The following is a 14,124-nucleotide window of genomic DNA, read 5'->3' as shown; positions in this document are numbered from 1 at the left end:
ATACCGAGAAGTGCAATCGCTGGATCGAATGGTAACTCTATATCTAGTTTTCTAAGGAACTGCCAGACTGACTTCCAGAGTGGCTGAACCATTATACACTCCCACCAACAGTGAATAAGAGTTCCAATTTCTCCACATCCCCTCCAGCATTTGTAGTTTCCTGTTTGTTTGGCAGCCATTCTAATCGGTGTTAGATGGTATCTCATTGTGGTCTTAATTTGCATCTCTCTAATAGCTAGTGAAGCTGAACATTTTTTCATGTGTTTCTTGGCCATTTGTATTTCCTCTTCAGAGAACTGTCTTTTCATATCTTTTGCCAATTTTATAATTGGGCCGACTGTACTATTGTCATTGAGTTGTAGGATTTCTTTATATATGCAAGATATCAGTCTTTTGTCAGATACATGGTTTCCAAAGATTTTTTCCCATTGAGTTGGCTGCCTCTTTACCTTTTTGAGAAATTCCTTTGAGGTGCAGAAACTTCTAAGCTTGAGGAGTTCCCAATTATCTATTTTCTCTTTTGTTGCTAGTGCTTTGGGTGTAAAGTCTAGGAAGTGGCCACCTAATACAAGGTCTTGAAGATGTTTTCCTACATTATCTTCTAGGAGTTTTATGGTACTTTCTTTTATATTGAGATCTTTGGTCCATTTTGAGTTAATTTTTGTGTAGGGGGTGAGGTAGGGGTCCTCTTTCATTCTTTTGGATATGGATATCCAACTCTCCCAGCCCCATTTGTTGAAAAGACTATTATGACTCAGTTCAGTGACTTTGGGGGCCTTATCAAAGATCACTCGGCCATAGATCTAAGGGTCTATCTCCGAATTCTCAATTCGATTCCATTGATCTATATGTCTATCTTTGTGCCAGTACCATGCTGTTTTGGCAACTGTGGCTTTATAATAAGCTTCAAAGTCAGGGAGTGTAAGTCCTCCCACTTCGTTTTTCTTTTTAGAGTGTCTTTAGCAATTCGAGGCATCTTCCCTTTCCAAATAAATTGGATAACTAGCTTTTCCAAGTCTGCAAAGTAGGTTGTTGGAATTTGATTGGGATTGCATTGAATCTGTAGATGAGTTTGGGTAGAATTGACATCTTAATGACATTTAGTCTTCCTATCCATGAACATGGAATATTTTTCCATCTTTAAGGTCCCCTTCTATTTCTTTTAGTAGAGTTATGTAGTTTTCTTTGTATAGGTCTTTTACATCTTTGGTTAAGTTTATTCCTAGGTACTTGATTTTTTTAGTTGCTATTGAAAATGGTATCTTTTTCTTGAGTGTTTCTTCGGTTTGTTCATTTCTAGCATATAGAAACATTACTGACTTATGTGCATTAACCTTGTATCCCGCTACTTTGCTATATTTGTTTATTAGCTCTAGTAGCTGTATCGTCGATTTCTCAGGGTTTTCTAGATATAAGATCATATCATCTGCAAACAATGACAGTTTTACTTCTTCTTTTCCAATTTGGATGCCTTTTATTTCTTTGTCTTGCCGGATTGCCCTGGCTAGCACTTCCAGCACAATGTTGAATAACAGTGGTGACAGCGGGCATCCTTGTCTTGTTCCTGATCTTAGAGGGAAGGCTTTCAGTCTCTCACCATTGAGTACTATGCTGGCTGTGGGTTTTTCATATATGCTCTTTATCATGTTGAGGAAGTTTCCTTCAATTCCTACCTTTTGAAGTGTTTTTATCAAAAAGGGATGTTGGATTTTGTCAAATGCTTTTTCAGCATCTATTGAGATGATGAATTGATTTTTCCCTTTTGACTTGTTAATGTGTTGTAATACATTGATTGTTTTTCTTATGTTGCACCATCCTTGCATGCCTGGAATGAACCCCACTTGGTCATGGTGTATGATTTTTTTAATGTGTCTTTGGATTCGATTTGCAAGTATTTTGTTGAGGATTTTTGCATCTATATTCATTAGGGAGATTGGCCGGTAGTTTTCCTTTTTTGTAGCATCTTTGCCTGGTTTTGGTATTAGATTGATGTTAGCTTCATAAAATGAGTTAGGTAGTGTTCCATTTTCTTCAATGTTTTGAAAGAGTTTGAGTAAGATTGGTGTCAGTTCTTTCTGAAAAGTTTGGTAGAATTCCCCTGTGAAGCCATCTGGCCCTGGGCATTTATTTGTGGGAAGATTTTTGATGACTGATTGGATCTCTTTGCTTGTGTTGGGTTGGTTGAGGTCTTCTATTTCTTCTCTGGTCAGTCTAGGTTGTTCATATGTTTCCAGGAAATTGTCCATTTCCTCTACATTATCCAGTTTGTTGCCATACAGTTGTTCATAGTATCCTTTTATAATTTTTTTAATTTCTTCAGGATCTGCAGTTATGTCATCTTTTTCAGTCATTATTTTGTTTATATGGGTCTTCTCTCTTTTTGATTTTGTCAGTCCAGCTAGGGGCTTGTCAATCTTGTTGATCTTCTCAAAGAACCAACTTTGGTGATATTTATCCTCTCTATTGTTTTCTTGTTCTCTATGTCATTTATTTCTGCTTTAATCCTTGTTATTTCTTTTCTTGTACTTGGTTTAGGATTGGTTTGCTGTTCATTTTCTAGCTTCTTCAGTTGATCCATTAGTTCTTTGATTTTGGCTCTTTCTTCCTTTTTAATATATGCATTTAGTGCTATAAATTTCCCCCTTAGCACTGCTTTTGCTGCATCCCATAGGTTTTGGTATGTTGTGTTCTCATTTTCATTCGTCTCTATATATTTAGCAATTTCTCTTGCTATTTCTATTTCTTCTTAACCCACTGATTGTTTAGGAGTGTGTTGTTTAACCTCCAGGTATTTGTGAATTTTCTAAGTCTCTGATGGTTATTGACTTCTAATTGTATTCGATCACTCTTTCAAGTTTCTGATCACCAGCGGAACTTTGTCTCAGATCTTGTTGCCAGAAATCATTATGTTTTCTGAATAATTGCTTTTAGGAAAATTACCATGGTGTGTGTGGGGGGGGCCAAGGCGATTTTTAATGTTAGGGAAAAAAGAAATCCTAAGAAATGTATAGAATGTGATGGAACAACATTGGGTGGATGAGGAGTGGAAGCAGAGCAGATAGTGGAGTCAAAGAGCTAAATTCTCATCTGTCCATCAGCAGTTAATGTCTAAAAGTTATGAATCAAAAAAGGAAGAGGGGGGCAGAGAGAGGGAGAGAAACAGATCCTCGCTGAAGCAACCACACCTGCTGCACCCAGTCATCATTTTTACCATCACCATCCCTGAAAGCAGCTCTGGCACCACTAAGCAAACCTTACAAGCAAGACTTGAAAGGCTCAAAAGTATTTCCAAGTGACCCAACAGCATCCCAGAAAAAAGTTCATGAATAAGTTTAGAAATGCAAAAATATCCAGCACCCAAGGTAAAATCCACGAGGTCTGGTATCCAATCCAGAATTACCAGGCTTGCAAAGAAGCAGGAAACTCCAAGCCTTAATGAGGAAAGAAAGCAATCAATAGAAGACATCCAGATTGGAAAGAAGTAAAAATGCCTTTATTGAAAGACAACATGATTGCTTCTGTAGAAAATCCTACAGAATCTACAAAAGAGCCACCAAAACTATTAAGCGTGTTTAGCAAGGTTGCAGGGTACAAGATATTTTAGAGGGATCCAATCTCCTCCTCCCAACCGTTAAGGAACTGTCCTAACACTTTTCTTCACTCATGAAGCAAGGCCAGCAAGCCACAAAAATCCTATTTTAGTGTTTCTGGGCTGTTTGCTCTTCTCATACAAACTAAGTATTTCATTTTTACATTAAATTGACGTCCTGTTGACAAAGGATGTAGAGAAACCCGAATTGTGGTGGGAGGGCACAATTTCTAGTGAGCAATTTTGTACCGTAGCTCAAGAGCCTTAAATAATAAACAGAAAATATTTAACTCAGTAATTCTATCTCTTGAAATCTATCTTAAGGAAATAACTTCATACCAAGACTTATCTACAAGCATCCCATTGAATCATTACATCATAGAGGAAAACTGGAAATGATTTAAATGGTCAACAATTACATCATAATGCTTTTTGGGTACATCCATTCAATATGTTTTTGCAGAATTTTCAGAAAGAGGAAAAGCACACATTAAATGAAAAAAATCAAGAAAAATATTGAATGCTAAACTCCCCCCCCAAATTATACATTACATAATCACATATTACTGTTACACATTGCATGTGGCCTTACATTACGTAGCAGTTTACCTTGTACTACTTGAATATCTGAATCCCAGAGCCTCCCCTCCAACCAGAGAACAAAGGCAAGAAAATCTGGAGGTGTGGAAGCTGTGAAGGAACTCAGGCAGGGAATCTCAGCTCGTTTTAATTTTCTGCAGGAAAAAACATTTAAGCACCAAATAAAACAAGTGGGCCCACAGCACCCAAAGCCCAGTGCAGCAAAAAATTAGGCTCCAGTAAGAAAGTGGCAACTACTCTAGGAATCAATGCCCTAGGGAAGGGGGTGCTGGCAGGAGGGGCATGAGGTCAGGCCCCAGGCCCCTGTGGCCCGGGCTTAGCGGGAGACAGGGGGCCCAAAGCGCTGCATGGTCTGCACCACCAGGAAAAGCTGGTCGAGAAAGTTCAGGATGGAGATTCGGAGGAGGCGAGGGTCCTCAGAAGTCCACTGGCTGAGAGGCAGGGAAAAGGAAAGTGGAGTTAAAGGTGGGAGTGCCTCATCGTCCTCCTGCCACCCGCTCAGGTCCACACGGCCACCTAACCATTTGGTGGCCCCCTCCTGAGACCTCCTCTTAGGGAGTCTCTCTGACCCCATTACAGTGTCTTAGGGTAGAGACCGGCCCTGAGGACCTGCCCTCACCCCCACTCCGCCCCTTCTAGAACTGACACAGCCAGCGCGTTCCCGGCCACTGTGAGCTCCTTCTGAATCGCCCCTCCGTGGGGCTCGGCATCTGGGGCCAGGGAGCCGCAGGCGATCTCCGCCTCCCTCGGGGAGGGGAAAGGGACACGGAGGGAACTGGTGGCGATACGGTTAAGGCACCATCCTCTACTGACTTGGCCTGGGCCTCAGCCTCCCGGCCACGCCCACGCCAGGCCCCCCTCGGGCCACCATTTCACCCCTGCTCAGGCCTGCTTCCCCTCCTCCCCACCCCAGCCGCCCCCTGGCCGGCCCGCTCCCCTTTCCGTCCCCTCCCCGGTCCCCCCCCACCCTTCCCCTTTCCGTCCTCTCCCCGGTCCCCCACCACCACCCCTCCCCTTTCCATCCCCTCTCCCGGTCTCCCCCCACCTGCCTCCCCTTTTCGTCTCCTACCCCGGTCCCACCCCCCACCCCCGCTCCCCTTTCGGTCCCTCCCGCCCCCGCCCCCGTCCCATCCCCAGGCTGCCCCCTCGGCTAGGATACAATTTGTGTACTGGGCTTTCTGGCCCGGTAACCGCGGACGTGGCGTCTCCACCAGACCCTGGCACGTGCGGTGCCCGCGCGAACAGGGGCGCGCCACCGGCCTCGGAGCCCACCGAGCCCGCGCCGCCGCGGCCACCCGGGCCGCCTGCGCCTGCCTCCGCCGCCTGCATGGCCGCCGCCCCGCCTCTGACTCCGCCCTCTGCGTCCGCAGCCAGGGCCGGCAGCTCCCCGCGAAGCCCCGCCCCCTGCCCATGACGTCATCCCAGGGCGCCTGAGCAAACCCGCGCCCGCCGCTGGTGTAGGTGGCGACACCACATGGGGCTTTAAAGGGGTCAGTGAACCAATGAGAAGCGTGCCTAAGTGGGCCGCGGGGAGCAGAGAGACCCGTGCAGACAGCTGATGGGGGTCTGAGCGAAAGTGGTGGCCGTGGCAATCCGGCTAATACAACGAGGGCAAAAGCAGAAGGCAAAGCAAGAATCAGTATAATCCCGGTGTAATAAATGACTGCATATCTACATAAAAAACCTGGAAAAATACACCAAAATGTAAACAGTCATTTATTTTCTCAGCGTGATGGGATTATGGGTGATTTTAATTTGCTTTTTGTGATCTTTTTTGCCCCCAATTTTTCTACAGTTAACATATATATATATATATATATATATGTGCCATTTATAATCAGAAAAGAAGTCTGTAGAGTGACAAAAAGTTTCCGAGGTAATTGTAGTGATTTCCATTTTCCTCCTTGCGATCAAAATGCAGGACTTGAAGCTTAACTTTATCGGCAAATCCTGTTGGATCTCCCTCCAAAATAGGTCCGAAATCGGCCCACTCCTCTCCCTCTCCACTGAGAGTCCCCAGTGCCCGTGGCCGTCTCTCCCTATGCTTGTCTTTCTACAGCCTGTTCTCCACACAGCAGAATGACGTTTTGCTTTTTTTATATATATTCATTTTCTTGAGATATATTCACATATCATGCAGTCATACAAAACAAATCGTACATTCGATTGTTCACAGTACCATTACATAGTTGTACATTCATCACCAAAATCAATCGCTGACACCTTCATTAGCACACACACAAAAATAACAAGAATAATAATTAAAATGAAAAAGGGCAATTAAAGTAAAAAAGAACACTGGGTGCCTTTGTCTGTTTGTTTGTTTGTTTGTTTCCTTCCCCTATTTTCCTACTCATCCATCCATAAACTAGACAAAGGGGAGTGTGGTCCTTATGGCTTTCCCAATCCCATTGTCACCCCTCATAAGCTACATTTTTATACAATTGTCTTCAAGATTCATGGGTTCTGGGTTGTAGTTTGATAGTTTCAGGTATCCACCACCAGCTACCCCAATTCATTAGAACCTAAAAAGGGTTGTCTATATAGTGCGTAAGAGTGCCCACCAGAGTGACCTATCGGCTCCTTTTGGAATCTCTCTGCCACTGAAGCTTATTTCATTTCCTTTCACTTCCCCCTTTTGGTCAAGAAGATGTTCTCCATCCCACGATGCCGGGTCTACATTCCTCCCCGGGAGTCATATTCCACGTTGCCAGGGAGATTCACTCCCCTGGGTGTCTGATCCCACGTAGGGGGGAGGTTTTGCTTTTTAATGTAAATCACATCCTGTCATATCCCTGCTTAAAACCCTAAAACGATTTCCCATTTCCGGTGGAATCAAATCCAAACTCCTAACTGGGGCTTATAAAAGCCCAGTGTGATTTGACTCCCAGTTCCTTCTCCAATCTCTTACCCTACCTGCCTACCCCTCACTCTCTGCAGCCTCCTGGGCCTTCTCTCTGGCTCTGACCAAGGGTAGCCTGCGCCTGTCCCTCGCCTTGTTGCTCTTCTGTTTGGAAGACTCTGTCTCCAAACTGCCCCATGGCTGGCTCCTCATTTCTAGGGTCTCAGCTCCAATGTCACTTCTGAGACTCCTTCTTGCTCACCAAGCTAACATATTACCCCCAGGCACTCTTTTCTTTTTCTCTTTTTTTAAAGGCGATTTTATTGAGATGTAATCACATGACATATGCTCATTCAAAGTGTACGAACAGTTGTTCACAGTATCGTCATATAGTTGTGCTTTCCTCACCACAATCAAACTTTGAACATTTTCATTATTCAAAAAAAAATGAAAATTAAAATAAAAGAGTATCTGAAACAGCCCATTCTCCTCCTCCCCCCATTGTTCATTTACTTTTCTTTCTAATACAGTTTAATTGCGATATAGTCACACACCCTACAGTCATCCACAGTGTACAATCAGTTGTTCACAGCACCCTCATACAGTTGTGTGTTCATCACCAGAATCAATTTTTGACCTTTTCCTTACTCCAAAATAAAAATACAAGCAAAAAAGAACACCTAACTCTTTCTATCCCCTCCATCACAGCTTATTCTTCATCTAATTTTTATCCCCATTTTTCAACTCATCCATCCATACACAGGACAAAGGGAATGTGAGCCACAAGTTTTCACAGTCACACAGGCACACTACGCAATCTACATAGTTATACAATCGTCTTCAAGAATCAAGGTCACTGGGTTGCAGTTTGACAGCTTCAGCTATTTCCCTCTAGCCATTCCAACACACTAAAGACTAAAAGTTGATATCTATATAGCACATAGGAATACCCTCCAGAGTGACTTCTCGACTCCATTTGAAATCTCTCAGCCACTGGAAACCTACTTTACTTCATCTCTCTTCCTCCTTACCCCCCGCCCCAGATACTCTTGATTGCATTCGCCGATTTCAATTTGTTGCACAGTGTTTCGAATAATTGAAATGATGTTCTTTTTTGCTCACTTCCTTATTGTTGATTACCTTCTCTTTTTGGTCCCAGCTCTACCTCCAGCACTCAGGCAGTTTGTTGCTTGTCGAATGAAACAGTGTACTAAGGGGGGAAAAACTCAAAGACTCTCTGGGACCCAGCAAACCCACCTGTAGGAATTTACCCCACAAATGCAAAACAGCATCTGCACAATTTTATTCACAGTATCATAATTAGTAATAGAAAAATGTTGGACACAACTTAAATGTCATCAACAGGGAACTGGTAAATAAACCATGGTACAGCCACACAATAGTCCTATGCAGCAGTAAAAGAGAATAAAAATCTCTCTAGTCCAATAGGAATGATTTCCAGGATATATTTTAATGTGAAAAAAGCAGAAGGCATAGGCAAGGAAAAGAAATAAAAGGCATCCACATAGGAAAGGAAAGGGACAACTATCTCTTTGCAGATGACATGATCCTCTACATAGAAAATCCCAACGAATCCCCAAGAAAGCTATTACAGCTAATAAACAAATTCAGCAAAGTTACCAGGTACAAGATCAGCACGCAAAAATCAGTTGTGTTTCTATACTCTGGCAATGAACAATCTGGAAAGGAAATTAAGAAAACACAAACAACTCCATTTACAAGAGCAACTAAGAGAATAAGATATCTAGAAATAAATTTAACCAAGGAGGTGAAAGTCATGTACACTGAAAACTGCAAAACATTGCTGGAAGAAATTAAAGAAGGCCTAAATAAATGGAAAGACATTCTGTGTTCATGGATTAGAATAATTCACATTGTTAAGATGTCAATACTACCCGAAGTGATCTAAAGACTCAACATAATCCCTATCAAAATTTCAGCAGCCTTTTTTTTTCCAGAAATGAAAAAATGGATCCTCAAATTTGTTTGGAATTGCAAGGGACCCTGAATAGCCAAAACAATCTTAAAAAAGAAGCACAAAGTTGGGGAACTCAGTTCCCAATTTCAAAACTTATTCTAAAGCTATAGCAATCAAAACAGTGTGGTACTGGCATAAAGATTGGTCCAGAGGCCAATGGAATGGAATTGAGAGTCCAGAAATAAACCTACACATCTTGATTTTCACCAAAGATGTCAAGACTATTCAACGGGGGAAAGAACAATCTCTTCAACAAATGGTGCTGGTGTCACAGGACAATCTCTCCACTGAGGAATCTGATAATGAGGACGCTGACTCCTCTCTATGCTGCTCTCATAGACCACCTGAGGCTTTCTGTTGTGACAGTGAAGAACCGGTTATTCCTTCTGATATAGAAGCATATTGAACAGAACTTTCACCCCAAAACACTCAAGTACAATTTCCACATGATAAAAAGTGGAAAGGCCTTACTATAATAACTGGGACAGATGATTCATATCCTTCAAGTCCTATATTAGGAAATTGTACTGAAGGACAAGCGAAACTGTTAAAAGCTTTGAGTACTTTCAAGAAAGCAGAAAGCCCTTCTCAACCTCCTTAAATCTAGATAATATGTCTGGTCCTAACCCTAACATCTGGTCCTTTGTGGAAAAAGAAAACAGGATGGGGCTGCAGCTGTTACTTCAATCATAGAAAAGCCATATGCAATGTAGCAAGGTTGAATATGGTTTTAATCAAATGTATGCTTATCAACATAATGTAATGGCTAAACTAATCATGGAACAAAAGAAGAAAACAGTATTAATAAGTTAGAGATAAGTAATAGCAATCTCTTTTCTGGTTTTTAGATTTTATATAAGTAAAAAGTATGTTATATTGCTCTTACAGAAGTCATAGCTTAATTAGTAGAAATATTTTCAGTAGAGTTTTGCAGACATTCAAGGCTAAGTCTCTGATAACGCTGTGGATTCCCTCCTTTGATCTTGATTCACTTGTGGCTCACCATGCATCATTCATCACTTGTTCAAATACGAAAATAAAATATGATTTATTTGAATGTACTCTAAATTTAAAAATGCTATAAATACTCTGTAACTCAGAAACAAGGGGGAGCTCCCCGATCTCATGTCTAGCTATGTCTGGAGCAGGGGCTCCCAGGCTTGGTAATGTATCAGTTAATTTTTACATTGTAAACTTGTTCCTTTGACCTGAAGTGCTCCTTCAGTAAAATTATATTGAAGTTGAATTCTTGTCTTGAGTGCTCTTTACTTTTAAACTATCGTCTGTCCCTATGCTCTTAATTGAGTGGGAGGTTACTTGATGAAGCCCAAACTGACTTTCCTAATGAATATCACAGGTTTAAGGCGTAAAGAGATTAGCCCGTGACACTGGGACAACTGAAGAACCACATGCAGAAGAATGAAGTGGACCCCTACCTCAAATCATATGCAAAAATTAACTCAAAGTGGATCAGATACCTAACTGTAAAAGCTAAAACTGTAAAAGCCTTAGAAGAAACATAGACGAAAATCATGACCTCAGATTTGGCAAGGTAATATATAGCAAACTCTTAACAACTCAGTAACAAGAAGACAAACGACTCAATTAAAAATGGGCAAAAGACCTGAATAGACATTTCTCCAAAGAAGATATAGAAATGGCCAACAAGTACAGGAAAAGATGCTCAACATCATTAGTCATTAGAGAAATGCAAATCCAAACTATAAGACACCACTTCACACCCACTAGAATGGCTATTATTTTAAAATGGAAAATGACAAATGTTGGCAAGGACGTGGATAAATGGGAAGTCGCCTGCATTGTTGGTGGGAATGTAAAACGGGGCAGCACTGCAGAAAATGGTTTGGCGGTTTCTTAAAAAGTTAAACGTAGAATCTTCATATTACCCAGCAATTCCATTTCTAGGTATATACCCCTGCTTACAAGGACCCAGTCATACTGGGATGAAGGCCCCCCTGGGTCAGTCTGGCCTGTCTTCGGGTCATTCACAGCTCCACTTGAACCTGCCTTCCTGGGTGTTCCAGTTTGCTAATGCTGCCTTTTTGCAAAACACCAGAAACGGATTGGCTTTTATAAAGGGGGTTTATTTGGTTACAAAGTTACAGTCTTAAGGCCATTAAGTGTCCAAGGTAACGCACCAACAATAGGGTACCTTCACTGAAGGGTGGCCGATGGCATCTGAAAACCTCTGTTAGCTGGGAAGGCACATGGCTGGTGTCTGCTCCAAAGTTCTGGGTTCAAAATGGCTTTCTCCCAGGACGTTCCTCTCTAGGCTGCAGTTCCTCAAAAATGTCACTCTTAGTTGCTCTTGGGGCATTTGTCCTCTCTTAGCCTTTCTGGAGCAACAGTCTGCTTTCAATGGCTATCTTCAAACTGTCTCTCATCTGCAGCCCCTGTGCTTTCTTCAAAGTGTCCCTCTTGGCTGTAGCAAGCTCACTCCTTCTGTCTGAGCTTTCATAGTGCTCTAGTAAACTAATCAAGGCCCACGCCAAATGGGCAGGGCCACACCTCCATGGAAATTATCCCATCAGAGTTATCACCAACAGTTGAGCGGGTCACATCATGGAAACAGTCAATCAAGGAATTACAACCTAATCAACACTACCCACACAAGATTGCATCAAAGACAATGGCGTTCTGGGGGACATAATACATTCAAACTGGCACAGTGGGGGACATGATTCGATTCATTATGTTGCGGGTATTGGTTTCCTAGAGCTGCTGTAACAAAGTATCACAAACTGGGAGGCTTTAAACAACAGAAGTTGTTCTCTCACAGGTCTAGAGGCTTAAAAATCCAAGAGTAAGTTGTTGGCTGGGCCCAGCTCTCTCCCAAGGCCCTATGGGAGGTCTCCTTCTTTGCCTCTTCCTAGCTTCTGGAGGTGTCCGTCAGTCCTCAGTATACCGTGACTTGCAGCCACATCACTCCAGCCTCTGCCTCCATCTTCACCAGCCTTCTCCCCACTGTGTGTGCCTCTTCTTATAAGGGCACCCATCAGATTGGAACAAGGGCCAACCCTACTGCGGTACGCCCTCGTTTTAACAAAGTATAATGGCAATGACCCTCTTCCCAAATAAAGCCACATCCTTTGGTACTGGGGTTAGGCCTTCAACATATCTTTGTGGGTGGGGGTTTCCAGTTTGCTGAAGCTGCCAGAATGCACTATACCAGAAACAGACCGGCTTTTAACAACGGGGATTTATTAAGTTACAAGTTACAATTGTAAGGTTGTGAAAAAGTCCCAATTAAGGCAACAACTGGAAGATACCTTCTCTGAAGAAAGGCTGCTGGCCATCTGGGACTCCTCTGTCACATGGGAAGGCACATGGCCGGCATCTGTTGATCCTTCACCCCCAGGTTTCATTGCTTCCAGTTTCTGGCTTCAGTGACTTCCTCTCTCAGCTTCTGTAGGTGTGTCCTTGTCTCTCAGCTTCCCTGAGCTCTCTGGGCTTTTTCTGTCTTTTATCCTCCCATAAAGGACCCCAGTAAAGGGATTAAGACCCACCTTGAATGGGCTGGGTCACATCCCAATTGAAATAACCTAACCAAAAGTTCCCATCCACAATAGGTCTGCACCCACAGGAATGGATTAAAAGAACATGGCCTTTTCTGGGGTACATAAGAGCTCACAGGAGGACGAACAATTCTACCCATAACATTGGGGAGGAGGCTATTTCCACAGTCTCAAAGCATTACCCCCAAATTACTTGTTAATTAGGAGAGGGGAAAACGTTCCTCTACCATGGAGAGATTTGGCAGATGCCACCTCGACCACGTGGTCCAACTGAACCTCATCAACTGTGGGACAACTGGAGCCCACGTGCCTCCTGGTGTGACGTGGGGGGAGGGACACGCATCCCCTGTGCCCTGCCTTTGCCAGAAACGCTTAACCTGAATCTAACTACGAAGAAATAATCGGGAAAGTTCAGCCTCTGGGGCATTCTACAAGCAACTCCCCTAGTCTTTCAAAAATGTTGTCTGGTTGACTATGGAGAAAGGAGAGTTGGAAGAGGCAAAGACGGCCTCCAGCTTTCCGTCGTTACAAGCCTGGGTGAGGAGCATTGCCACAGTCTCCTGGAAGCCACCTCATCCGTCCTCCCAGCTGCTAGACTGGCTTTCCATGGATAACTCCCAGATGCTGGTTACGAGGACTCTGGCCCATCACCAGGCTGGGCCTGAGGTCAAGTTCTGGTTTTGCTTCTTTCCAGAACATTGCAGCTGGATGAAGGTGAAGTAAGTATGCTGCATAGATGGGCTTAGAACCATCCAGAAATTGCCCACCAAATGGTACCTGCTCTTTCACTTTTTCCATGTCAGCTCTCCCCTTAGAGGGGTCCCCACCATGTATGCTGAAGATACCTTGGTCTCTGCATCCAGCCCCGATGTCTCCTGTGGATCTCTCCCTCTGGATCTCTGCTCTCTTTCCCAGGCTCCCCATTTTGGCAACCGTCCCCCCATCTCTCCACCACCCTGAGTATGGCGCCCAAACAGGTCACTCTCTTTAGGTCTCTCACCTGTACATTCAGCCACTCACCCCAACAGATGCCCAGTCTACTTTCTAGAAACATTTGGAAAAGCTGCCTTCTCATCTCCAGCTGAGGCCGGGCTCCTAAGCGCCCAGCCTCCAGCCTCTGTCCCTCCCCAGCTGGGAGGTGCTGATGCAAGTGGTTCAATTACCATCTCTAGGGTCTGTCTCTTCACTCGTGAAACGGGGACAGCCAGGGCCTGCCTGAGGATGGGACAGGGTCTGGGAAACCATCAGCAGGAGGCCTAATCTCCCGGCCTCGCGTCTAGACCTCTCCAAGGCTTCCTCCTTCACTGCCTCCAAGGGGACCCTGAACTTTCTTTCTGGAACACAGACCTGCGTGTCACTTCCTCACGGTGGACAGTCGCTGATTGGGGCCACCCGGCTTCTGTTCAGCTCCCCCCACCCCACCTCCCTCGTGCAGTCCGCATGTTTTCCAGGAAGGCCCCCCCCACTCCCAGCGCTAGGGGGCGGGGCCCTGAGAGGGAATTGGCACCGCCCACCACCCCGCCCCACCCTCTGCCGCAATGACTCCACGCACGACCGA

General features: G+C 44.0%; 1 protein-coding gene across 1 annotated transcript; it reads right to left on the bottom strand.

Annotated features, from left to right (window-relative positions):
* Positions 1–3,471: 3,471 nt before the first annotated feature.
* Positions 3,472–5,518, bottom strand: LAGE3 (L antigen family member 3). Its single transcript, XM_037821544.1, has 3 exons — positions 5,349–5,518; positions 4,809–4,964; positions 3,472–4,620 (listed from the first exon to the last, which is right to left on the bottom strand). The coding sequence occupies exons 1-3, from the start codon at positions 5,516–5,518 to the stop codon at positions 4,506–4,508; spliced, it is 441 nt and encodes a 146-aa protein (XP_037677472.1). The 3' UTR covers positions 3,472–4,505.
* Positions 5,519–14,124: the final 8,606 nt, after the last annotated feature.

The sequence above is a fragment of the Choloepus didactylus genome, chromosome X, assembly GCF_015220235.1.
Source record: "Choloepus didactylus isolate mChoDid1 chromosome X, mChoDid1.pri, whole genome shotgun sequence".
Taxonomy (NCBI): Eukaryota; Metazoa; Chordata; class Mammalia; order Pilosa; family Megalonychidae; genus Choloepus; species Choloepus didactylus.
The sequence above is the reverse complement of the archived record's forward strand: the minus strand, read 5'-3'. Positions and strand labels throughout refer to the sequence as shown.

Bases quoted from the DNA above. Each gene is read 5' to 3' on its own strand.
- LAGE3 (XM_037821544.1), bottom strand. From the start codon at position 5,518: ATGCAGGCGGCGGAGGCAGGCGCAGGCGGCCCGGGTGGCCGCGGCGGC. The intron at 4,965-5,348 runs GTATCCTAGCCG...TATCGCCACCAG, and splicing joins GAAAGCCCAGTACACAAATT to TTCCCTCCGTGTCCCTTTCC. The intron at 4,621-4,808 runs GTGAGGGCAGGT...CCTGCCTCTCAG, and splicing joins CTAGAAGGGGCGGAGTGGGG to CCAGTGGACTTCTGAGGACC.